At 48.0% G+C, this 23,354-nt stretch overlaps 4 protein-coding genes across 9 annotated transcripts in view; 3 read left to right on the top strand and 1 right to left on the bottom strand.

Moving 5' to 3' along the window:
- Positions 1-74: 74 nt before the first annotated feature.
- Positions 75-7,270, top strand: ascc2 (activating signal cointegrator 1 complex subunit 2). Of its 2 annotated transcripts, XM_076997845.1 has the most exons (19): positions 75-179; positions 1,065-1,156; positions 1,349-1,507; positions 2,095-2,268; positions 2,559-2,688; positions 2,818-2,885; positions 2,996-3,109; positions 3,197-3,309; positions 3,457-3,528; positions 3,829-3,933; positions 4,013-4,081; positions 4,698-4,772; positions 5,012-5,234; positions 5,327-5,523; positions 5,725-5,844; positions 6,088-6,312; positions 6,405-6,492; positions 6,626-6,720; positions 6,877-7,270. In XM_076997845.1, the coding sequence occupies exons 2-19, from the start codon at positions 1,070-1,072 to the stop codon at positions 7,046-7,048; spliced, it is 2,286 nt and encodes a 761-aa protein (XP_076853960.1). In that variant the 5' UTR covers positions 75-179; positions 1,065-1,069; the 3' UTR covers positions 7,049-7,270. The 2 variants fall into 2 exon arrangements, with proteins under 2 accessions (XP_076853960.1, XP_076853961.1); XM_076997846.1 differs by lacking the exons at positions 75-179; positions 1,065-1,156; positions 1,349-1,507; ... (2 more) ...; positions 2,818-2,885; positions 2,996-3,109 and having other exon boundaries at positions 3,179-3,309.
- Positions 7,271-8,634: 1,364 nt separating this feature from the next.
- On the bottom strand, positions 8,635-11,749 carry rnf215 (ring finger protein 215). 5 transcript variants are annotated; one of them, XM_076997848.1, is made up of 10 exons: positions 11,304-11,749; positions 11,013-11,159; positions 10,861-10,932; positions 10,685-10,770; positions 10,520-10,574; positions 10,322-10,444; positions 9,954-10,070; positions 9,623-9,748; positions 9,407-9,509; positions 8,635-8,978 (listed from the first exon to the last, which is right to left on the bottom strand). In XM_076997848.1, the coding sequence occupies exons 1-10, from the start codon at positions 11,529-11,531 to the stop codon at positions 8,965-8,967; spliced, it is 1,071 nt and encodes a 356-aa protein (XP_076853963.1). In that variant the 5' UTR covers positions 11,532-11,749; the 3' UTR covers positions 8,635-8,964. The 5 variants fall into 5 exon arrangements, with proteins under 5 accessions (XP_076853963.1, XP_076853965.1, XP_076853964.1 ...); XM_076997850.1 differs by having other exon boundaries at positions 10,340-10,444; XM_076997849.1 differs by having other exon boundaries at positions 10,523-10,574.
- Positions 11,750-11,936: 187 nt separating this feature from the next.
- bri3bp (bri3 binding protein) lies at positions 11,937-14,957 on the top strand. Its single transcript, XM_076997852.1, has 3 exons — positions 11,937-12,288; positions 12,625-12,727; positions 12,881-14,957. Exons 1-3 carry the CDS (start codon positions 12,109-12,111, stop codon positions 13,300-13,302), a joined length of 705 nt encoding a protein of 234 aa, XP_076853967.1. The 5' UTR covers positions 11,937-12,108; the 3' UTR covers positions 13,303-14,957.
- Positions 14,958-20,717: 5,760 nt separating this feature from the next.
- The window catches only part of aacs (acetoacetyl-CoA synthetase), a 34,368-nt gene continuing 31,731 nt past the window's right edge, over positions 20,718-23,354 (top strand). The window contains 3 exon segments of the mRNA XM_076997844.1: positions 20,718-20,996; positions 22,060-22,163; positions 22,872-22,992. Coding sequence (XP_076853959.1) covers positions 20,864-20,996; positions 22,060-22,163; positions 22,872-22,992 — 358 coding nt within the window. The 5' untranslated portion in view covers positions 20,718-20,863.

Here is a 23,354-nt window from a genome sequence, read left to right as displayed (position 1 = left end):
ACTGATCTACCTAATTGTATTAATGCGAGGTTTGACAGGACGAAGGACTTTAATTTTGAAAAATAAAATCCAACGCACGGACTTCCGCGAGCCTAAGTGTGAGTGTGTCTTGTGGCGGTTGTCATAGCAGGGTTAACTGACCCGTCCGTCTGTACCTCACCTCGTACCGCACACATAAGGTATGTTCTAGTGGTATTAATTCAACACGGTTCACTCTAACTAGTCGGCGGGTTCGTCCGCTTTGTACGTGTTGCTGTCGCTGGCGGACAAACTCCCCCCGCTGTGTCGTGTGAGCTAACTTGGCTAACCCAGGCTAGCCGTCCTAACGGCTCTCGGGTGGACGTGTTCTGGGGGGTGAGACTCTCACGGCCCCGGTGCTCCTCACACAGGACCGCCCGGTCTGTTTGAGTTGTATCTCGGTATCTAAACTGATGAAACGAGGGTCACGTCAGCACACGCAGCGAGAGGAAATCTCACCCCACAGAAGCAGCTGGAGGGAGTTTGTAGGTGAATTAAAGACAACTTTGTTAGCTAGCTGATTATTTTACTATATTATCAGTATTACAGGGCATCAAATATCGTGTTAGCCGTTTTACTTGGCTGACGCTAGCTAGTTAACTTTACTTATCTGGCTAACTACACAAACACGGGTAATCTTATCTAGTTATCTGTCTAACTACACAAACATACGGGTAATCTAGTTAAGTTTTGTTATCTGTCTAACTACACAAACATACGGGTAATCTAGTTTACTTTAGTTATCTGTCTAACTACACAAACATACAGGTAATCTAGTTAAGTTTAGTTATCTGTCTACACAAACATGCAGGTAATCTAGTTAACTAGTTATCTGTCTAACTACACAAACAAACGGGTAATCTAGTTAATTTTAGTTATCTAACTACACGAACATACGGGTAATCTATCTACACAAACATAGACAGCAAATCTAGTTAACTAGATATCTGTCTAACTACACAAACATAGAAGGATGCTCTAGTTAACTTTAGTTATCTGGCTAGCTGGCTACTGACAGACGCTCACGCCTGATGTCCGTGTTACAGGGGAAATGGCCTGCGCGAGGGTGCCCTTAGACGAGCAGCACGTGACCGAACCCTGTGCAGCCCAGGACAGAGAGCGCACGCTCCCCGCTCTGGTGAGACCCTTTCAATACCAGACTGTTTTGTGCAGAGAGAGGACTCACGGTCTTCTTATGGACTGTGCTCTTTATAATCTCATGCGGTACCTACCACGCTAACCTTTGTACCAGTACATTCTCTTAAGCATACACGAGGCTGGTGAAGGAGGCATCGTAAAGCGAGCTGTCTGATGTTGTGTGTCATGGCAGCACCCCCAGCGCAAGGAGGAGAGGTGTTTCCTGCTGTATGCACCACCCTTGGAGGAGGAGTCACCTGCACAGGTGGAGGAGTTCCTGGAGAACAGCCAGTTCATCTGTGAGGACCTGGAGTGGCTGCTGGCCTTGCCGCATGACAAGTTCTGGTGCCAGGTGAGCGCACCTGTCTTCAGGACTCGTGGTTCTGGTCTGAGGGAGAGGAACTGATTAGTTTGACCGCGTTCACACCTGGTCGTTTAATTCATCCAGAGTTTGGGTTACGTTAATTTTAATGTAGTGTATTGACTGACACATTGTCAGATCTTTCTCTACTGAGTGATTGAAGTCTGATGGCTGTATATCATGAAAATTTATCTGCTGACATGTAAATCACCATGACAAGAACGTACGGAGTTGTTCTGATGCTGAACAGAACTGGACAGCCAGTTCTGACGCTTCAGTGGTTGCAGCTTTGCCCAGTTAGACCCGCTGGAGTAGCTGACACTCCCACGTCTACACCAAGGTTTCTCCTCAGACTAAAATAGTGTAATAAAGTATGGGTTACTAGATGGGCTGCCCAGTGGATTATGTGTTTCTTCTGGAGACTTGGTCATCCCAGGGTTTCTTCATTTTTCTTGTGCCTGTCGCCATTGTCTTGGTCATTAGGAGTCATTATGTAAATCAAGGTGGTATAAACAAGGTGAGTGTGTCTTTCCTAAAACTCTTCAACCCCCCGTTGTCTCTCTTCTGCGTTTGATCAGGTGGTGTTTGATGAGTCTTTGCAGAGGTGTTTGGACTCCTACCTGCGACTGGCCCCCCGGGGCATCGACCCCTCCTCCCTCTCCTCCTCTCCAGCTGTGATGGCCATGCAGCGCACTCTTCATCGCTCCGTCTTTATGGTCTTCCTCAGAATGGCTACACACAAGGAGTCCAAGGTTGGTTCGCGCCAGAGACAGACAGCTCCACCTGGAGAGATGAGTCGTGTTGCTGGCAGTAGCGTTTCCCTCAGAACGAGACGATTATTCTCTGCAGTGTTGTTTAGCCTTGTTGAATGACAGAACCTCAGGGTTAGTCAGTATGTTCACACACACAGTCTTTACTGTGTACAGGAGTTTAGATGTAATATGGGAGGTAAACACATTTGTGCCTCTAAATGCTCTGTGTGTGTGTGTGTGTGTGTGTGTGTGTGTGTGTGTGTGTGTGTGTGTGATTCCTGCTGTTTCAGGAGAACTTCATTACTCCGGATGTGTTTGCAGAAATTATTTATGACAACTTCCTGTTTGACATTCCCAAAATCCTGGACCTCTGTGTGCTGTTTGGCAAAGGCAATGCCCAGCTCCTGCACAAGATGATCGGTACACACACCCACCCACCCACCCAAGTACAAGACCTACAATACTTTAGTGTGATGTTTAACATCATCTCCTCCGACTCTTGTGCTTTAGATCAATCAGTTACCACATAATTAAACTTCACTTTTACAGAGAACATCTTCCATCAGCAGCCCAGTTACTATAGCGACCTGAATGAGATTGTACCTTCTGTTATTCAGGTAGGTCACCTGCTCCTGTTACGTCATCAGTACTGACTGTTTCTGAGGTGCTGGAAAGTTCAATCTGTCTGTGTGTGTGTGTGTGTGTGTGTGTGTGTCTGTCTGTGTAGGTATTTAATACAGTTCTGGAGAAATGTGGCCTCCAATCAGAAGAGAGTGGTGCGACCGAGCCTCTTAAACTGAACACACACTCGCGAGTCACTACCATGACCATGACAGAAGAGGTACAACAAACACACACACACTCTCTCTCTCTCTTTCTCTCTCTCTCTCTCTCCTGTGCCTTACACGACATGCGTGTGTTGGAGCAGGACCTCAGTGACGTGGTGCTGTACCTGTGTGACACCTGCTCCACCCTTCACTCCTTCCTGGACATCTTCCCTGAAGCCTGCTCCACCTTTCACCAGCATGGCTTCCTCAGCAGGTGACCACACACACACACACACACACGTGCACACACACTCACGAACAAACAACTTTCAGTTTAAGGCTTTTCTCTGAAGCCATTTACAGCTGACCGCTAAATCGTGTGTGTGTGTGTGTGTGTGTGTGTGTGTGTGTGTGTGTGCAGAGTGTCCTCCTTCTACGAAATGGCAGTTCCTGACCTAGAGAAAGCCATTAGGAAAAGAAACCTCGATAAGTGGTCAGTATTACACGTAAGAATATTTGTGTGAATGGGTGTGTTTACATTGTATTTGTACACATTGGCTGTGTGTCAGTATTGCACCTACACACCCACTTCCACATATACCACGCCCCCTTCCACATATACCCTGCCCCTTTAATATATACCACGCCCCCTTCCAAATATACCCTGCCCCTTTAATGTATACCACGCCCCCTTCCACATATGACCCACCCCTTCCTCGTCCTGTCTAAAGCACTGAGCACAGCTGTGAGGTCATAACTGGTTCTGATGGTGGGCTTGTGGTCATCTGTCCAGTCTACAGCAGGACTTGTGGACAAGAGTGTCTCACTCTCGCAGGAGAATGGTGGACATCACACACCTGCTCCTCCAACACACGTGCCTACAGCCCATCCTGGAGGGGTGAGGACACATACACACACACACACACACACACACACACACACAAATGCTTTACTTGAAGCCGGTGTTCCTCTCTCAGGTCTGAGAACACTGCTGCGTTTGTCGATGACTTCCTGCAGATCTTGACGGCTTTTCTACAAGAGAAAAGGTAAACAACCAGAAAATTGAGGAGGTAAGATGAAGGAACTGGAAGAAGGTTACAGATGAAAATCAGAAACACAGTTATAGGTGAAATGTGTGTTTAGCACACGGACAGAATGTGTGCAGTACCTAAAGTCCATCACAGTGGTGTTAAGGTAGTGTACAGTCAAAGGTATCATGGTATTGAACAGGTGTGGTTCTTGCTGTAGTGTTATGCATGAGATATTTAGGATCTTGATTGTTTATGGTCTGTTATTGTGTGTGTGTGTGTGTGTGTGTGTGTGTGTGTGTGTGTGTGTGTGTATTTTGGTCTGTTATTGTGTGTGTGTGTGAGAGTGATTATGATCTGTTACTGTGTGTGTGTGTGTGTGTGTGTGTGTGTGTGTGTGTGTGTGTGTATTTTGGTCTGTTATTGTGTGTGTGAGAGTGATTATGATCTGTTACTGTGTGTGTGTGTGTGTGTGTATTTTGGTCTGTTATTGTGTGTGTGTGTGTGTGTGTGTGTGTGTGTGTGTGTATTTTGGTCTGTTATTGTGTGTGTGAGAGTGATTATGATCTGTTACTGTGTGTGTGTGTATTTTGGTCTGTTATTGTGTGTGTGTGTGTGTGTGTATTTCTGGCAGGTTTCTGGTTGACTATGATGAGCAGTATCCAGTGGCTGATGACATCAGTCTCCTACAGCAGGCCTTCCCCCACCTGTATCCCACACACACGCACATACACACACATGCACATACACACACGTGTACAGACACACCACCATCTAGATTACTACACCCTGTCATGTTAAATGAGGGTTAAGTATTTTAAGTGTTTATTTTCTTGAGTGTGCGTGTGAGTGAGTGAGTGCGTGCGTGCGTGTGTGTGTGTGAGTGTGTGAGTGTGTGTGCGTATGTGTGCGCTCTATCTGGTCTTTGTCCTGAACCTCTGTGCTCAGAGATGAAACTAGGACATTGTACCTTCTACGAGGCGTCGACTCTGCCTGGAACAGTCTAGGGAAGAAAAGACCCCAGCTGGCTACCACCTCCGCAGCCAATCACGGTGGAGAGGCCCAGAGCAAGGCATGCTGGGACACTGCACCAGCCCACACAGAGCCAGGATTAGGGGCGGGGCTTGGAGGAGCAGAGGCTTTGGCAGGCGTTCCTCAAGAAGGAGCTAATGTATGTGTGACGACAACGGACACGACGTCGGAGAAAACGTGCGTGTGTTGTGCAGCAGTGCTGATGCTGGTGTTTGTCCTCCCGTCCCGTAGGGGGCAGCGTGCACCGTGAGCGTTGGAGAGCTGGAGTCTCTGCTCTCTCACATCAAAGACCTGCTGCCAGACCTGGGGGAGGGCTTCCTGATGGCCTGTCTGGAGGAGTACGGCTACGACGGCGAGCTGGTCATCAACAACATCCTGGAGGACAAGCTGGCGCCTGCACTGGCCCGGCGGGACCGAGCCGAACCCAGGTGCCCAGAACCGCTGTCCCTCCGCAGCGCACTGAGCATGTGCAGCTCGGCTGTAGTATACAGCGTTTCCTGTAACGCAGAGTGTTTGCGTGTAACCTCCTTTAACGCGACACAAAGTCGTGTGGGTTTGTAGTTTACTGCCTAAGGCGTGGTGGGAGCGGTCTGCTGAAATATGAGCGTACTCAACTCTGCCCCCCGCAGGCCGACGAAGGAAGCGCTGCCCGCCCTGCTCAGCTCCAGGTCCAACGTGTTTGACGATGACGAGTTTGACGTGTTCAACCGTGACCGTCTGGACATGACGCGCGTGTGGAGGGGCAGGAAGTACGTCCACACACACACACACACACACACACACACACACACACACACATTCATAAACACCACCTTCCCCACAGTCCACTAGAGGGGTGTGCTAACACACACCGCTACATTTAACTGTTATAGAGAAGTGTCATTTAGCAAGTGATGTGATTTGTATGGTGCAAAATCTTTCTAGAACATCTGTACATGGTGTGGAGACTTACATAGGTGTGTGTGTGTTTTGTGTGTGTGTGTGTGTGACAGACAGGGCGAGAGCGTGCATGACATGCTTAACGATAAACAACACATCAATGACCAGCGCTCCAGATATCGGGCCTACGAGACGGTCGTGGATGAAGTTCTGGTAGATGGAGACCAGTCCGGTGACCACGGCCTGGACGATTATGATGATGAATATGATGACACGTATGACCTCAACCAGGTGGGGGCCAACGACCTGGACGAAGACCACGAGCTGCTGAACCGCAGGTGCGAGTCCGTCTAATCCCAAATGTGTTACGGCCAATCAAAATGCAGGAGACCGTGACCCGTCATGACCTTTTACCGTTTTCCATGTGCAGGCCGTTCACCACCCCACAGGTGCTCAGAACAGCAAAGCGCAGTCCTGAGGAAGAGGACGAGTATGAAGATCAGGACGAAGAAGAGAAGGTAAAGATGTTCTTACAGGACCAGCGATGGAGGGACTGTCCAGTCAGAAGATCTCATCACTCAAACGTATGGTCTCTACCTCAATCGTGTGTGTGTGTGTGTGTGTGTGTGTGTGTGTGTGTGTGTGTGGCAGGACGCAGCAGTAAAGCGGGACCACTTCCTCCAGGACCCAGCAGTCCTGCGAGAGAGAGCAGAGGCCCGTCGGCGGGAGATGCAGTCCAGAAGGGGGTGAGCGTAGCCCCTCCCCCTGCCCCTCCCACATCCCCTCCCCCTGCCCCTCCCACATCCCTCACACCTCCATACCGGTGTAGTTACTGATGGGTGAACGGCCCTTTGAGGTGCACGCGTGTCGGGTCACTTCCTTCTTTTGCTCTTCCCTGGCAGCCACCGTCCCCCCCCCGCGAGTCACGTGTTGGGCGGGCCAAAGGGGCGGGGCCAGACGCAGGAGACCGTGTTAGATCGCCGCAGGAAAGAAATGAGCAAGAGTCGAGGAGCCAATCACAATCGCCGATTCATGGCCGACAGGAAGAGGAACAAAGGCATGATCCCGTCCTGAGACGCTTCCATCGCCACGCCAACAGTCCATCACCATCGGCGACGGGGCCTGTGATCGTCATGCAAATTCTCACTGGCTAGACTTGATCAGATATCAGGAAAACGCCTAGCAGACAAGGGAGAGCTGTGATTGGTCTGTGTCAGACAGTGACGTGTCAGTCATAATGTCCGGTAGAGGTTGTAAACAGAGACTGTTGCTTCTAAGAAGACTTGAGACCTGTAATCGGGGTGATTATTTCCTGAGTCTGTTCTGAGGGGTTCATGCATGTCCACTAAGTGTAGTCGGTACAAAGGACGGGAACCTTGAGGGGGGGGTTTCTTTATTAAAGAAAAAACTTAGTTTAAGTTCTTGGTTCTTCATGAGACAGAGAGGCGATGAGACGTTTATGAAATAATGACAAGACAAGTTTATTCAGCAGAAGTTCAGTACAAACTACCGATACACAGCTCACAAAGGAAGCAAACAGGACGTTTCATCTGCCAAGCAAGAATAAATATAGACATAATCAAATCAAAGTTTATTTGTATAGCGCTTTTCACAACACATGTTGTCACAAAGCGCTAGTCCATCACACATGAAGCAGGTCCAGGAGTGTGTGTGTGTGTGTGTCCATAATACTCTTGCTTGCACCACATGTAGCAGTGTGTGTGTAAGAACATGCAGGAATGTGTGTTGCTGCATGTGTGTGTTTACTCCTGTGGACTAGGAATATGTAACTAAACACAAATCTAAACCATAAATCCTGTTTTTGGAGACATTCAGTGTGAGCTTGTGCTGGAAGGTCCATGATTCTTCTCGCCTGCTGCAGGAGAGTAAAGTGTTAAGAAGGTCCGAGCAGGACCAGTGTTCCTTTACCACAGGAGCCGAGGAACCAGCGCTGCTCTCTGTGGTCTGCTCAAGTGTAGGACTCCACGGGTAGGACTCGCATCTGCTGACGTGATCACCCCTCCTGCAGCACGTCGGTGTGGAGACCAGCTCGGGTTGTCCATGGAAGCAGTGTCCAAACGGCCTCCCCCGGGACAGGCGGGAGGCACCCGTGTGTGAGGCCGAGCTTACGTCCCGTGGTCCTGCGTGTGTGGTCCTGCGTGTGTCCTGCGTGTGGAAGGCTACAGACCCATCTGATGTGACGTGTGATTCTGCAACATCAGAGCCGCCTGACGCAACCTGAACATTTCAAGACTTCAAATGTTTCCCTCTGAGGCTATAATTACAAAACTTTAAATAGAACAACAATATTCTGAAGTAAGCAAAATAAAATAGAATATTAATATGAACACGAATGATAAAATAATGTGTGTGCCACACTGATTGTAAAATGACATTCATTTAAGGTATTGCAGACACTTTAGTCTGTAAATGAGTGTTATTTTACACACTTTGGTCTGTAGGTGTAAAACAAGAAATGACTCCTGATTCATTTTTAAGTGAGCCCTGAACCGAGCTCTCTACAAACACTACACTCCTGTAAATCGGACGTTCTGTCATTCAGACGATATTCTGGAGAGAGATTAAATGGACAGGGGGTGTTTGTGTGGAGCGCACGCAGCACAGATCCTGGGGTCTGTGTGTACAGGTGTTCTGAACCTCTGCACAATAGTGACCTCACTCGTGAACACTTGCCCCGCCCCCTGCACACGTATAATCTGGAGTACAACCTGTCATCACACAGACTTCACAAAAAAGATTTAAGATCAGAATCGGGAAGTATTTTGGATTTTCAGGGACACAGAGGTCAGAGGTTATGGTTAGGAGTCTCTGGAGAGGTCAGGACTTGTTCCTATGGAGATACCCCAATTTTACTCCCAAGGTGGGAGTGGAGGTCACCTGACACCATTCCACCAATCAGTACAGCAGTGGGAGTGGAGGTCACCTGACACCATTCCACCAATCAGCCCAGCAGTGATTCCTGGTCAACATCAGCAGAAATTACCTGTGGTGGAAGAAAAGGAAACAGATGGGGTCAGGAAGAGGAGAAACACCCCAGGACCAAAATGAACAAAGCACCACAAGCATGAGAACTGAGAAGAGTCTCGGTAACACAGAGTAACACACTTAAACACGTAACTGTGGTACAGTTTTAGTAGGGGAGCTGATCCGGGCTGGGTCACCAGCACACTGAGCCCAGGGTCAAGTTGGCCACAAACCTGCAGGTCGAGGTAAGTTTCCAGGTGCTCAGTGAGGACACGCCCAGTTTACAGGTGCAGAACAAGGTTGTCCAGCAACACCAAATGTACTGATCTCATTCCCACAAATGTTCATACTGATAAATCAAGTCACTCTGAACAGGAGTGTATGAATACACACAAAGAACTTCAAAGAACAAAGTAAGGTGTGTGTGTGTGTGTGTGTAAGACTGACCAAGGACACTGCGTTTGCAGAGAGGGCACGTCTGTTGCAGGAGTAGCCAACGGTCCACACAGTCTTTATGGAACTCATGCAGACAAGGCAAAACTCGCAAACACTGTTCAACACACACAAACACAACCAAGAGTTCAGACTATTATAAGTGACCGTTGCATGTTGGGCTGGGACAAGCTCGGGTCAGGACCGGACCGCTGCTGTATGGTCTCTTACCTGGTTGTTGCTGTATTGTTCCAGACATACAGCACAGCTGTCCGTGTCACTCCTCACTTTGGCCTGCCTGTACGTGCGTGTCTGGAGCACCGACAACCTCTTCAGCAGGTCCAACCTGGGACGCAACTTCACACGGGCGGTGCGGGATCAAACGACATGAGCAGTGAACACGTGGAAACAGAACCACTGGCGCTGGACATTAGCAACGCTGTGTCACGTCTAACTTAAGAGTTGCAGAAATAACACAGTAAACTTCATTTTCCTTTACTGGAGGTTGGTTGTGGTACTGCACATGGTTTCCTGAAGCTCTGACCCTGCCATGGAAGCTGACCTCGAGGTCGTCGTTGAACTGGTCGTCCTGGTATTGCCAGCGTGCCTGAACAATGACCCCCGTGGAGAGGATGAGAGCAGCCAGCACCACAGTGTCCCAGAGCTTCTGCAGGTACTTCTGAGGAGGTCAGCAGAGTGGGTAGGGGTCAAGGGTTAGGGTATAGGGTTGGCGTAAAGGTTAGGGTTAGTTCTAGGGTAAGGGTTAGGTAGGGTTAACCCTAACCTCTGAGGAGGTCAGCACAGTGGCTATTAGGGTATTATTATTAGGTTATTATGAGTATGAGGGTTAAACCCCTAAACCAAAGAGTTCATATTAGAGCTGATGTGTGTGTGACATGTTTGTGGGAGGAGTGAAACGAGAGCGCTGACCTGACGCCAGCCAGGTACCTGCACAGGTGAGATGGTTTCGCCTGTGCAGATGACACCCTGCCACTCCCCGTACAGCCCCCCCCTGGAGCGGCCGCAGCTGGACCAGAGGGTCAGGGTGGCCCCCTGCACACACACCACACACCATGAGAACAGCAACACCCCAGCACAGCCGCACAGATATGCAGCGGAACACCTCACCACGTTATTCTGGAGGAACGTCTTGTACGTGATTTTTGCAGTCGCGTGAAGACCCCTGACAACAGAAGATCGGAGTTATTAACGCACCGAAGGTCGACACAGGTGCGTTTGATTCGATTCATTAAACGAGAGACACAAACCACAGTGTACAAGAGTTCCTCTTACCTCAGGAGCGCACCTATGAGCCTGGTGACGTTTTCTGAGGTCTGAACGATGATGACCGGTTTGGAGAGGATCTCAGACAGCTCCATCTACGGACAAGACCAAGACTCCAACCATCACCACCTCACTGGGCCCGGTTGATTAAACGGGCTCGTGACATTAATGCAAACACGCTTTACCTCTGGCACCGTGTTTTGGTTCAGCGCCAGGATGATGAGCGCGGACGCCCCCAGAACCAGCGCTCGCTTCATCTGCAGGAAAGACTCGTTTGCTCATCTGTTCATTCATGCACGCCACACTGAAATATGATTCGGCTGTTTGCTTGGCAAACCTTGCTGACAACGGAAGCAGCGAATGACTCCTGATCGCCCGCTGAGACGGGTCTCTCCTCCACGCTCACCGACACCACACCTATCCAGGGGGTTTGGCTGGGCCCTTCAGCGCTATCGCCCCCGACACCTTCATCTTCGCTCTGGATCTAAACACAAAGCCCAGATATCCTCCCAGGACACGTGCATGCGTGTGCGTGTATTCACAATGTTACACATCAGAACCTAAATTTAATAAACAAAAAAAAGATGACAACAATGACGTCATGCATAAACACGCTGTGACTCCTCACCAATCTCAGGTCTCCTTGCAGGTCGTGGTCTCTCTCGTTCTCTGGAAGCTCGCCGTCCAGACCGCCCTCGACGACGTGTCCCTGTAAGACCACAGCATCATCTCGCTCCTGCAGGAACACCTCCACCAACGCCACCTGCTCCCCGCACACAGCACCGTACGGCCCGGCCCACAGGGCCAGCAGCACGACCACCCTCGGGAAATAGCACCCGCTCTTAAAGGCAGTCATGCTCCTGCACAATGTCTTCAACTGGCAATATCTCGATCCTAAAGAGAGTAACACATTATACAGGGACAGTTAAAGCGACCTGCCCGACATGTAAACACGGTGATTCTCTCCTGCGCATTTCCTCCTGCTGTCGGCACGAAAAGCGCCAGATGAAAAATATTCTTCCACCATCTGCTGGTGAGAATTAAAAGTAAGACTTTTCGTGGGCCAAATTGTTAATTTTTAAACTAAGACGCTACGTTTGTCGTAATGTCTAAACACCAAGTATTAAAAAATGCGAATAAACCCAGAGGCTGTAGGTTAAAACTGTACGTTAACTAGACGTTATTAGGTTAAATCGTGTTAACTAAACCAGTCGCTGTGTGTACATGTTCAGTTCTCCAAGCCGCCACTAGGTGGCAGCACCGCGCCGCTTGCGGACACACTGGGCCGCATCCACCTGGCTTCTTCCGGGAGGTTCGGTTCCTGCTGCCCGCTTTTTTGAACCAGATACTACAACCGTTATCCAAACGCTGCTAATAAATCGTCTTTGTGCGTTTGATAGTTGTATTTGTCCTGTAATTGACACCTGTACGAGATGAGGAGAGTAAACGCGTGGCTGGTTTGTGCGCTGGTGCTCGCCTCGCTCCTCATGGCGGACGCGGGCCGCAGCAGGAAGGAGCCCGGCAGCCCCAACAGCTTCCGACGGGCGGCCAGCGGCTTCTACCAGGCGCTCAGCTCCGTGTTCGGGGAGGACAACATCAGGAGTCTGTACAAGGTCGGTGCATGCACGGCTGCTCGCCAGCACGGTGTGTGTGCGCCCCGGGGAGCCCGTTTTACGGGGAAAATACTGCAGCTTTTGCAGGTCCAGCCCACTAACCCGGTCGTCTCCGCCGGTCCACACTCTTAAATACACGATCTGTGCAGGTGAATCGGTACGGTTCTGATGGTACTGGCATGTCACGAGCGAATGATACGGTATTTCTCCCCCCTGGGGTCAGGCTGCATGTGTGTAACGGTGTACCGTGTTATATATACCCGTTATAAAGTGCATTTCGGGTTTATACGAGCATGATCGCTAACAGTTTTTACTTTGTTTGGTTTCCCTGTTCAGTTCTTCTCCAAAACCACAGAGAGGTTTGTCCACGGGGTCGATTCCTTCCTGGACACCATATGGAAGGTGTGGACGGACTTGCTCGATGTTATGGGGATTGATTGTAAGTTGGGACCTTAATATTCTGTTAAAATGTTTTATTTATCTATTTGGTGATGTCTTCAGCAATGCTTGCAACACAAGAACTTCTCTAACAGACTTCTCTCTCTCTCTCTCTCTCTCTCTCTCTCTCTCTCTCTCTCTCTCTCTCTCTCAGCCTCTAACCTGACTCACTACTTCAGCCCCGCCTCTGTTTCCAGTTCACCGGCTCGTGCGCTCCTGCTGGTGGCCGCCGTGCTAGTGGCGTACTGGTTCCTGTCCTTGTTTCTTGGGGGATTCTTCTACCTGCTGCACGGCGTGTTCGGCCGGTTCTTCTGGCTGGCGCGCGTGGCCCTGTTCGCCCTCTCCTGCCTCTACATCCTGCAGAAGTTCGAGGGCGACCCAGAGAAGGCGGTGCTGCCGCTGTGTTTCATCATGGCGGTGTACTTCATGACCGGGCCGGTGGGGGCGTACTGGCGTAAAGGGGGCAGCCCCAGCACGCTGGAGGAGAAGATCGACCACCTGGACACCCAGATCCGCCTGCTCAACATTCGCCTCAGCAGAGTGATTGACAACCTGGAGCGCTCCAGTGACCAATGAGGCCGCGGGGTTTGACCCTGGGGGCGGGTGATGGGGTCTTGGTTTAGGTTGGGCTCAGAGCTGGGCGTTTATTTAATAAGTCAAATATTTAATGAATAATATAGAAACACTCTTAGCATTTAAGAATGAAGAGAAATTAGTGAATTTTGATCCTTATATTTGGTGTCCCTGTCCTCTTGGGACATCTTAGTGCTGGTACTGCAGCGAATATAGAAATATGTGATGGTGTGTGATCTAAAAGATAATTTAAAATCGAATAGACATCATTTATAACCAGTGGTGTAATCTAAAAGAGATCATTTTAAATCTACAAGATCATTTCTAACCAGTAAGGAACAGGTTCTCATTCCCTTTTTCTAAACTGGTTTTGCTGTTTCTGTAACTTTTGTTGATGTCATTAGTTTGTTCTGTCACCATGTTTTAAATTGCGTTACAGTCTTGTGTTGGTAGGCAGCTGATCACTCATGCAGAGTCATGGCTGTGGTTTCATGGTAATAGTCTTACCAGAACCACTCTGTTGTATAGCAATATATCTCTTCTTTTATTGGTATACTGGTGTGATATTAATGTGTGTGAGCACTATATGAGAAGTTCCACTATTAGTTGGTATGGGAATACTCAGGGAACGTGATGGAGAGACTCCACCCATCCGCCCATCCACCCATCCAGCCGTTTGCTACTGTATCGGTTTCTTTTCACACGCACTGATTCCTGCCACTGTGGTTTAATTACAGCGATCCACAAACAGCACCGAGGCGCTTGTATCAGTGAGAAGGCTGCGGTGTGTCTCCCTGTTCTGACCACAGATCACTGGATCCGTTAGGAAGGGAGTCATCCGTCTGGTGCTGGCTGTTCGGGGGCAGAAGGGGCAGTAAATGAAGCTTTTATTCAGTCGCTATCTTCCTCCTGTGTACATGGTATTACTGAATGTGCTTCTGTGTTTAAAGATTGGCGTTATAGTGGCAACTGCTCATAAGGGACATTTTTATAACCTGTATTTATATCAAAGGCTAGATGATTATGTTTATGATGACCTTTCAGAAAGGTGGTCGTTGTGTATCTGGGTCATCCATACGGTCATATACATCTGGCAGTGGAGATATAACCTGATCTCTGATCAGTGATATTTCTCTGTGTTTTTAAATGGACAAACAATCTACGTCCTGCTTATTTATGAAGTTTTTTTGTGCTAATCTTCTGAACTGTTTTAATAGTTGCCAACAATATTAGCTTTTCGCTGTGTTCCACGTGTGGCTTGTTGAAGAGATGAAATCACTAGTTCTAATGCGATATATGAAGATCTGTAGTTGTTCTAATGTGATGTGTGAAGATCTGTAAATGTCAGCGTCTCAAGGGTTAAGGATAGTTAACGCTAACCCTAAATGTCAGTGTTTGAAGGGTTAGGGGTTATCATTAGTTAACCCTAAATGTCAGTGTTTGAAGGACACACCATTGGTGCTTTAATTGTTGTTTTGTACACTTGTGTGTTCATTATTCTAGCTTGCCACACATCTAGATTTCACCCAGCCGGTTTATTTGAATTTTTTTTATTATTTATTTACTATTTTAATTGTTTTCATGTAATTTTTGCTGTATCTCTTTGATCTGCTTGAGTGCTCCAGGTGTGTCCTGCATTAAAGTGGCGTGGCACCTTGCACCCTGTGTCATTTTCTCCCCTGTGTAGTGACGTAGGCTGGACACAACACTGCTAACGTGTGCAGGAGAGCTCACTGCATTCGCAGTTGGCTCCGTGTTTAATCGTCTTGTCTGACTTCAGCTCGGCTGGCATGTACATCTGGCTGGGAAAATAGGCCATTATATGATGATATTTAAGGTGTTTCTTGTGTTTATACTCACCGGGCATCACAACAGGCGTGATGTTTCAGCACACAACACCACTGCAGTATGTTGATTATGAAGCAGGATGGACATACTAACCCTGTTGTAGTTCTCAGTCTCACTCTTGGAGAGGGGTGGGGTTAGCAAGGCTGGAAGTTGTCACCTGACCTCAGTGATCCACCAATAACCATCATCCACCGAAGACTTCAATTAGTTTAAGCACTGTTTATAAATGGAACATTAGCCTCAGCTGTGACCGAACTCAGATGGACCCCATGTAGATGAAACTGCTGACAGCTGTTCTAGGGCTGCTCTACAGTTGACCCTGTGGTGAGTACAGGCCCTAGAGTTGACCCTGTGGTGAGTACAGGCCCTAGAGTTGACCCTGTGGTGTGTGTAGGCCCTAGAGTTGACCATGTGGTGAGTACAGGCTCTAGAGTTGACCCTGTGGTGAGTACAGGCCCTAGAGTTGACCCTGTGGTGAGTACAGGCCCTAGAGTTGACCCTGTGGTGAGTACAGGCCCTAGAGTTGACCCTGTAGTGTGTACAGGCTCTAGAGTTGACCCGGTAGTGAGTGTAGGCCCTAGAGTTTACCCTGTAGTGTGTGTAGGCCCTAGAGTTGACCCTGTGGTGAGTGCAGGCCCTAGAGTTGACCCTGTAGTGAGTACAGGCCCTAGAGTTGACCCTGTAGTGAGTACAGGCCCTAGAGTTGACCCTGTAGTGAGTACAGGCCCTAGAGTTGACCCTGTAGTGAGTGCAGGCCCTAGAGTTGACCCTGTGGTGAGTACAGGCCCTAGAGTTGACCCAGTAGTGTGTGTAGGCTCTACAGTTGACCCTGTAGTGAGTGCAGGCCCTAGAGTTGACCCTGTAGTGAGTGCAGGCCCTAGAGTTGACCCTGTAGTGAGTGCAGGCTCTACAGTTGACCCTGTAGTGAGTGCAGGCTCTACAGTTGACCCTGTAGTGAGTGCAGGCTCTACAGTTGACCCTGTAGTGAGTGCAGGCTCTACAGTTGACCCTGTAGTGAGTGCAGGCTCTACAGTTGACCCTGTAGTGAGTGCAGGCTCTACAGTTGACCCTGTAGTGTGTGTAGGCCCTAGAGTTGACCCTGTAGTGTGTGTAGGCCCTAGAGTTGACCCTGTAGTGAGTGCAGGCCCTAGAGTTGACCCTGTAGTGAGTGCAGGCCCTAGAGTTGACCCTGTAGTGTGTGTAGGCCCTAGAGTTGACCCTGTGGTGAGTGCAGGCTCTACAGTTGACCCTGTAGTGAGTGCAGGCTCTACAGTTGACCCTGTAGTGAGTGCAGGCCCTAGAGTTGACCCTGTAGTGTGTGTAGGCCCTAGAGTTGACCCTGTAGTGTGTGTAGGCCCTAGAGTTGACCCTGTAGTGAGTGCAGGCCCTAGAATTGACCCTGTAGTGAGTGCAGGCCCTAGAGTTGACCCTGTAGTGAGTACAGACCCTAGAGTTGACCCTGTAGTGTGTGTAGGCTCTACAGTTGACCCTGTGGTGAGTGCAGGCCCTAGAGTTGACCCTGTGGTGAGTACAGGCCCTAGAGTTGACCCTGTAGAGTGTGTAGGCCCTAGAGTTGACCCTGTAGAGTGTGTAGGCCCTAGAGTTGACCCTGTGGTGAGTGCAGGCCCTAGAGTTGACCCTGTAGTGAGTGTAGTGTAAGCTGTGATGCGTCTCCATCCTGGGGTGCTCCACCTCCACCAGCAGGTAATACAGGTCTGACATATTTCCTATTCAGCTCTGCTGGGTTGCATTTTCTTGAGTACATCCCTTTTATATGATTCCACTGGCATACCAACTGTGTTGTCTCCCAACGTTTTAAACATTTCTTGTTTATTATATATCAAAGTACTATTCGGCAGTGACAATATTATAGCCAGAAGAAGACTGCAGAACTTGAATTTTTGCAGTTCATTGTATCTGCTGTCTGGTTTCCTGTGTTGGTGTTGTCTGTAGCGGAGCTGTTCAGTGTTATTTGTGAAGTTACAAACATCTGTGGTATTTCTGTTGATGTAACTGCATACATTGATTCCACATAAGTATTTGTTTTCTATTGTATTTATATTATATACAATATAAATTTTGTTTGAATTTCATCTTTACTGTGATGCCCGTTCATGGGGTCATTTGCGGTTTGGACCACTTGTTCTGGAATCAAATTAAATGAGTTTCTTTGAGACAATCCAGAGATCCCAGGCTGATGTGATGGTGTGATGATTCTCGCTTACTTTCAAAAAATGTTTAAAATCCAGAGTAGCTGCTTCCAGAGGAGATGAGTGACTGGTCTTCACCTGGTCATAGAACCACAGGTTCTAGGTATGTTTCCGCGATGCACCTTTCCTGTGTGGACGTGGTGTGTGGAGTTCATACGTGACTCGGTCCTGTCCTCGTCATGGTGTCAGTCGCTTCCTCCTGCCGTCTCGCCAGAGCAGACCTGTGACTTCAGGTTCTTCTGGTTTCTCCTCTTTGTGAGGTAAAAATGTTCCGTATCCCATCAGCCCCCAGTCCTCAGAGCTCTTACTCCGGCCACATTACATCACTGCACATTTGCTCTTCAGTGTGAAAGAAAAGAGTTTAGAGAAGGTTCAAACTGCACAATATTTAAACTGCACTTAATTCTGCATTAATAAACACAGTCATGGCCAAAAGTGTTGGCACCCCTGATTTTTACATAATTTCACACAAACCTCTAAAAATGGGCCGGACAAAATTATTGGCACCCTCAACTTAATATTTGGTTGCACACCCTTTACAAAAAATAACAAATCAATCGCTTCCTATAACCATCAACACGCTTCCTACACCTCTCAACTGGAATTGTGGACCACTCTTCTTAAACTGCTCTCTCATAGTCTCTCATATTTGAAGGGTGTCTTCTCCCAACAGCAGTATTAAGATCTTCTCGAAGTATGTTTGGGGTCGTTATCCTGCTGGAAGACCCATGAGCTAGGACGCAAACCCAACTTTCTGACACTGGGCCCTACGTTGCGACCCAAAATCCTTTGGTAATCTTCAGATTTCATGATGCCTTGCACACAGTCAAGGCACAAAGTTCCAGAGGCAGCCAAACAACCCCAAAACATCTTTGAACCTCCATCATATTTGACTGTAGGTACTGTGTTCTTTTCTTTGTAGGCCTCATTCAGTTTTCAATAAGCAGCAGAATGATGTGCTTCACCAAAAAGCTCCATCTTGGTCTCATCCGTCCACAAGACGTTTTCCCCAGAAGGATTTTGGCTTATTTACATACATTCTGGCAAACTGCAGTCTAGTTTTTTTTTTTTTATCTCTGTCTCAGCAGTGGGGTCCTCCTGGGTCTCCTGCCATAGCATTTCATTTCATTCAAATGTCGGATAGTTTGAGCTGACACTGATGCACCCTGCGCCTGCAGGAGAGCTTGAATTTCTTTGGAGCTCGATTGGGGCTGCTTATCCACCCTCCAGACTATCCTGTGCTGCAACCTTTCATCAATGTTTCTCCTCCGTCCACGTCCAGGGAGATTAGCTACAGTGCCATGTGTTGTAAATGTCTTGATTATGTTGTGCACCGTGGACAAAGGAATATCAGGATCTCTGTAGATGGACTTGTAGCCCTGAGATTGTTGATATTTTTACACAATTTTGGTTCTCAAGTCCTCAGACAGTTCTCCTCTCCTCCGCTTTCTGTTCTCCATGCTTAGTGTGTCACACACAGATACATGATGCAAAGATCTAGTCAAGTTCTCTCCTTTTATCTGGTTTCAGGTGTGATTTAATTGCCCACACCTGTTACTTATCACAGGTGAGTTTGAATGAGCGTCACATGCTTGAAACAAAGTTATTTACCCTCAATTTTGAATTGTTTCCTGTCCATTTTAGGAGTTTTGTGTGAATTTTTGTCAAATTAGCTCCCCCCCCCCCCCCCCCCACACAATACACACCAAATGCTCCAATACACACAAAGGAAATAAACATGTGTATAACAAAACGTGTAATTGCAATAATTTTCTGGGAGAAATACTTAATTTTCTGGAAAAAAATTCAGGGGTGCCAACACTTTAGGCCATGACTGTATGTGTGTAACAAGTGTGCAGAAGGCATTTTATTTTGTAATAATATTAAATTAATATTCATCTACGTTATGCATGCTTGTTCATTTTAAATATAATTCTACAGTGCAGGACGAGCAGGGCACTGTGGTGTGATGATGAAAATGAACTCTGCAAGTCGATTGCACAAAGCAAACGTTCAGGTGAAGTAACCTCGATAAATGTGAAATCATGTGAAATCCTGGCACGACCTGCTGACCTCATAACTGTAATAACGTCAAGGTGAGCGCTTGTGAAATCATCCTCGTTTTTTGGAGTTAATGTCCCACTATCCGGTGTGAATAAATCCAATATACCCACTGGTCCTGACTGTAGGCGCTTATATGTACCGTTCAGCGCGTGTTTCGCTCATTGTAAAGGTCACTATATATTTTAACGCGTCAGTATGACAGGTGTTGGGTCAAAACGTCATGATGTCGCCTGATTAATTTACCTACGTAATGAAACAACAGGTCTGATTTATTCGCAGATTAATTAATTGCATACTATAATAAACATGCAAATATATCAATTTTCCTATGAAAATCGTACTTTGTACTTTTTATGGAGAGATAAACTAAATTCTTTGATTGTCATCAGGATTCTCCATGAGTCCAGCGCTTAGATTGCACAATACTTTAATCGATTAGATTTGATCAGTTAGATTTCTCAGTATCAACTGCTTCAGCAGTGCAGTGTCAGTGCAGCTTTACCACCTAATCACTTATTAGTTTTATTACAGTACATCGTGATATCATCCGATATCATCGACACGATATGGACCCAAATACGTCTACCGAACACCACCGTGTACTTTATTAAACTCGGTTTACAGCGGCTGGTGTGTCGCGATTCTACCGGGCGCGTTCACGGAGGTCATTTGAACCGGGGAGCTCGCAACGGAGAGTTCTGATTGGGCACACCTCTGAAACGCCCACCCGTGCGGCCAATCCCATTGGCCAAACAAGTTACGTCGAGCGTTGGCTGCGGCTCGACTTTTCATTAGCTGATCCGTGCGTCAGTCCACGGCGCCTCGCACGACGTTGACGTCTCAGCTGATGTGAGACCAGCTGTCACGACCAATGAGGCTCCGACATGTTAATGTGAGCTCGTATCACCCCGCCCAGCGGCAGGACGAGAGGGGGACTGATCCCAGAAACACGGTCCACCCACGGCCCACCGACCCTCACTGGGTTAGATTTCTCCCAGTCGCCCTGGTTTAAACCCCATAAACGCCCTTTTGCTCAAATTGAATCTACAGCCTGTTCATTCCTAAATGTGATATTGCAGCGTTAATTCTAAAACACACAACTTTAAAACAACATAGGAACTGTTTGCTGGTACATGTGGGGTTTTTTCTTCCCTGTAATATATGCCAAATGAATCGGACTAATTTTGTCGCGGAAGGAGACGAAGTTCGACTCGTTCGCTGCGGTTAGTACGCGGTGGGCGGGGCTTGTGAGGCGGCCGGTGGGCGGGGCTTGTGAGGCGGCCGGTGCGCTTATTTGAGGATCCGCGGAAGTGGCCGGTATGACAGATCCGCGTGTCCGACTGATCCCGTCATCTCGACCCTGATCGCCGCGCAGCGCCTCTCGAATCACCGGCGAAGGTTACATCGGGCGTTTGGCGTGTGTCACATCACACAGAGACACGATGTCCAAAGACGCGAAGACTAAAGGCGAGGAGATTATGGAGTCCAAGGCACTTTGGTATCCAGACTCCAAGAAAAACACCCAGATGGACCGATTCCGGGCTCAAGTGAACCGAGACTTCGGGCTTAATCTGGGTGAGTGAGCGCGCCCGCCCCAGAAATAAGATGTAGTTGTGTTTATTATCTGCGGTGTTGGAGTTGTTGAGGGAGACACGGGCTTGTCTTATTACACCGGTGTAGTTCTCTTTATTCCCAGGTCGCGTCTCTGTATTAGGGAACTGCTGTCATTAGATGTTGTTCGTGGAATTACACAGAATTCCTGTTGATAAACATCAGAGTAATTCGCTCATCTCTGTCTGCTGTCTAGCTGCTCAGATATGTGCAGTCGGATCTCACCAGCCAACCGAGATGTTACATCATACTAGTGAACTCAACTTCCCAGAGACTTTATACATCCCAATGGGTCTATGGAAAAACTTTAAAACATTATATATACATGTTTATATTATAATAACTAACATAACATTATAGTACAGAATGCAGGCTGTTTCAGGCATGTTTCCCTGTGTCGTCTACATGATGTAAAGACCCCTTTATACCTAACAATCTGTTCTCTGTTTATCTCTATAGGACTTACTTTTTAGTAATTTACTATTGGCTGAAGTTGCCATATTGTCAGTTGTTATTTTCACCCCAATCAAAATTAGTCCTCTGCATTTACCCATCTGTGCAGTGAGAACACACTAGTGATCACTAGGGGGCTGTGGTACACACACACACACACACACACACACACACACACACACACACACACACACACACTAGGGATCACTAGGGGGCTGTGGTGCACATACACACACACACACACACTAGTGATCACTAGGGGGCTGTGGTGCACACACACACACACACACACACACACACACACACACACACACACTAGTGATCACTAGGGGGCTGTGGTGCACATGTGGGCAGCTCTAGCCCGGCACCCCGGGAGCAGTTGGGGGTTAGGTGTCTTTTTCAAGGGCACTCCAGTCATGGGCTAGGGTCAGGGAGTGGAGTCACAAGACCGGCTCCCTGACCACCGCCAGACCATGACTGAATTTACTTCATCCATTCACATCCCATGCTACTATTTGGTAATACGGCTGGAGGCTGTTGTATGTTTACTGTGCTTTTTTATTTCTTTATTTAGCTAACTATGATCAGCTGTACCAGTGGTCACTGGAGAACTACCCAGAGTTCTGGGCGGAGGTGTGGAGGTTCTGTGGAATCGTCAGCTCAAGGATGTATGAAGAGGTTTGTGGCGGCACTCCGACACGAACGTGTCGAGATCTGCAGTTTGTTATTAACAGATAAGGCACACGGTTATTACATCAAAGATGGTTTTACTGGGTGTCATCGATTCTTGGACACATGACAACTCCCCAGCAAGGTGTTCACTATGAAAACATGTCTATAAAAAGAAAGGCTGTGGAGAGTGATGTCTGCTGATATCGGAGTGAGTGTAAGTCATCACTGCTGGTTTCGTCCTCACTAAAATAATCGTACTGATTCCCGCACTTTTACTCGCTGACAGGAAGGACATATTACTGTCTTTCTTCTTGGTGTTGAAGGTCAGAGTTCATTGGGAATCTCCTTCACAGGAAGGCACATTAATATAAGATGACACACCTGAGAAGCTCACCTGCCAGCCACTACCCACCAGCTGGTCACATGTGCGGTGACATTTACAGGGCTGGGCATGGTATCACAGCGTAGGTGTGAGCACTCTGATGCTAATGAATGGAGTTATTGTGCAATGTTTATCCAGATACTTTACCTTAGCCTACAGGTACAGCTAAAAGACAAAACGCTGGATTCTGAATATCACATCTGGCTTGTGTTTCTGGGCCGTTAAACCTTACGCATCATTTGACCCGGGGCTAATCCTGACACCTCTCTCTCTCTCTCTCTCTCTCTCTCTCTCTCTCTCTCTCTCTCTCTCTCTCTCTCTCTCTCTCTCAGGTGGTGGATGTGTCGAAGAGGATATCTGATGTGCCAGAGTGGTTTAAGGGTAGCAGGCTAAACTATGCAGAGAACCTGCTTCAGCACAAAGACCAGGACAAAATAGCTCTCTACGCTGCACGTGAGCATGGCTAACCATATAGAGGGTAGTGTGTCTGTGTCTGTCTGTGTTAGTGTGTGAGTGTATGTACAGCAGATGGGGGTGTAGTATCCTGATACATCAGATGGGGTGTAGTATCCTGATACAGCAGATGGGGTGTAGGGTCCTGATACATCAGATGGGGGTGTAGGGTCCTGATACAGCAGATAGGGGTGTAGGGTCCTGATACAGCAGATAGGGGTGTAGGGTCCTGATACAGCAGATAGGGGTGTAGGGTCCTGATACATCAGATGGGGTGTAGGGTCCTGATACATCAGATGGGGTGTAGGGTCCTGATACATCAGATGGGGTGTAGGGTCCTGATACAGCAGATAGGGGTGTAG

This window comes from Brachyhypopomus gauderio, chromosome 3, assembly GCF_052324685.1.
Source record: "Brachyhypopomus gauderio isolate BG-103 chromosome 3, BGAUD_0.2, whole genome shotgun sequence".
Classification (NCBI taxonomy): Eukaryota; Metazoa; Chordata; class Actinopteri; order Gymnotiformes; family Hypopomidae; genus Brachyhypopomus; species Brachyhypopomus gauderio.
This window is presented reverse-complemented; position numbering and strand designations above follow the sequence as displayed.

Bases quoted from the DNA above. Each gene is read 5' to 3' on its own strand.
- rnf215 (XM_076997847.1), bottom strand. From the start codon at position 11,531: ATGACTGCCTTTAAGAGCGGGTGCTATTTCCCGAGGGTGGTCGTGCTG. The intron at 11,160-11,303 runs GTGAGGAGTCAC...CTTTGTGTTTAG, and splicing joins TGCAAGGAGACCTGAGATTG to ATCCAGAGCGAAGATGAAGG. The intron at 10,071-10,339 runs GTACCTGGCTGG...TGACCTCCTCAG, and splicing joins AAACCATCTCACCTGTGCAG to AAGTACCTGCAGAAGCTCTG.
- bri3bp (XM_076997852.1), top strand. From the start codon at position 12,109: ATGAGGAGAGTAAACGCGTGGCTGGTTTGTGCGCTGGTGCTCGCCTCG. The intron at 12,289-12,624 runs GTCGGTGCATGC...TTCCCTGTTCAG, and splicing joins ACATCAGGAGTCTGTACAAG to TTCTTCTCCAAAACCACAGA. The intron at 12,728-12,880 runs GTAAGTTGGGAC...TCTCTCTCTCAG, and splicing joins CGATGTTATGGGGATTGATT to CCTCTAACCTGACTCACTAC.
- ascc2 (XM_076997845.1), top strand. From the start codon at position 1,070: ATGGCCTGCGCGAGGGTGCCCTTAGACGAGCAGCACGTGACCGAACCC. The intron at 5,235-5,326 runs GTATGTGTGACG...CCCGTCCCGTAG, and splicing joins TTCCTCAAGAAGGAGCTAAT to GGGGCAGCGTGCACCGTGAG. The intron at 6,313-6,404 runs GTGCGAGTCCGT...TTCCATGTGCAG, and splicing joins CACGAGCTGCTGAACCGCAG to GCCGTTCACCACCCCACAGG.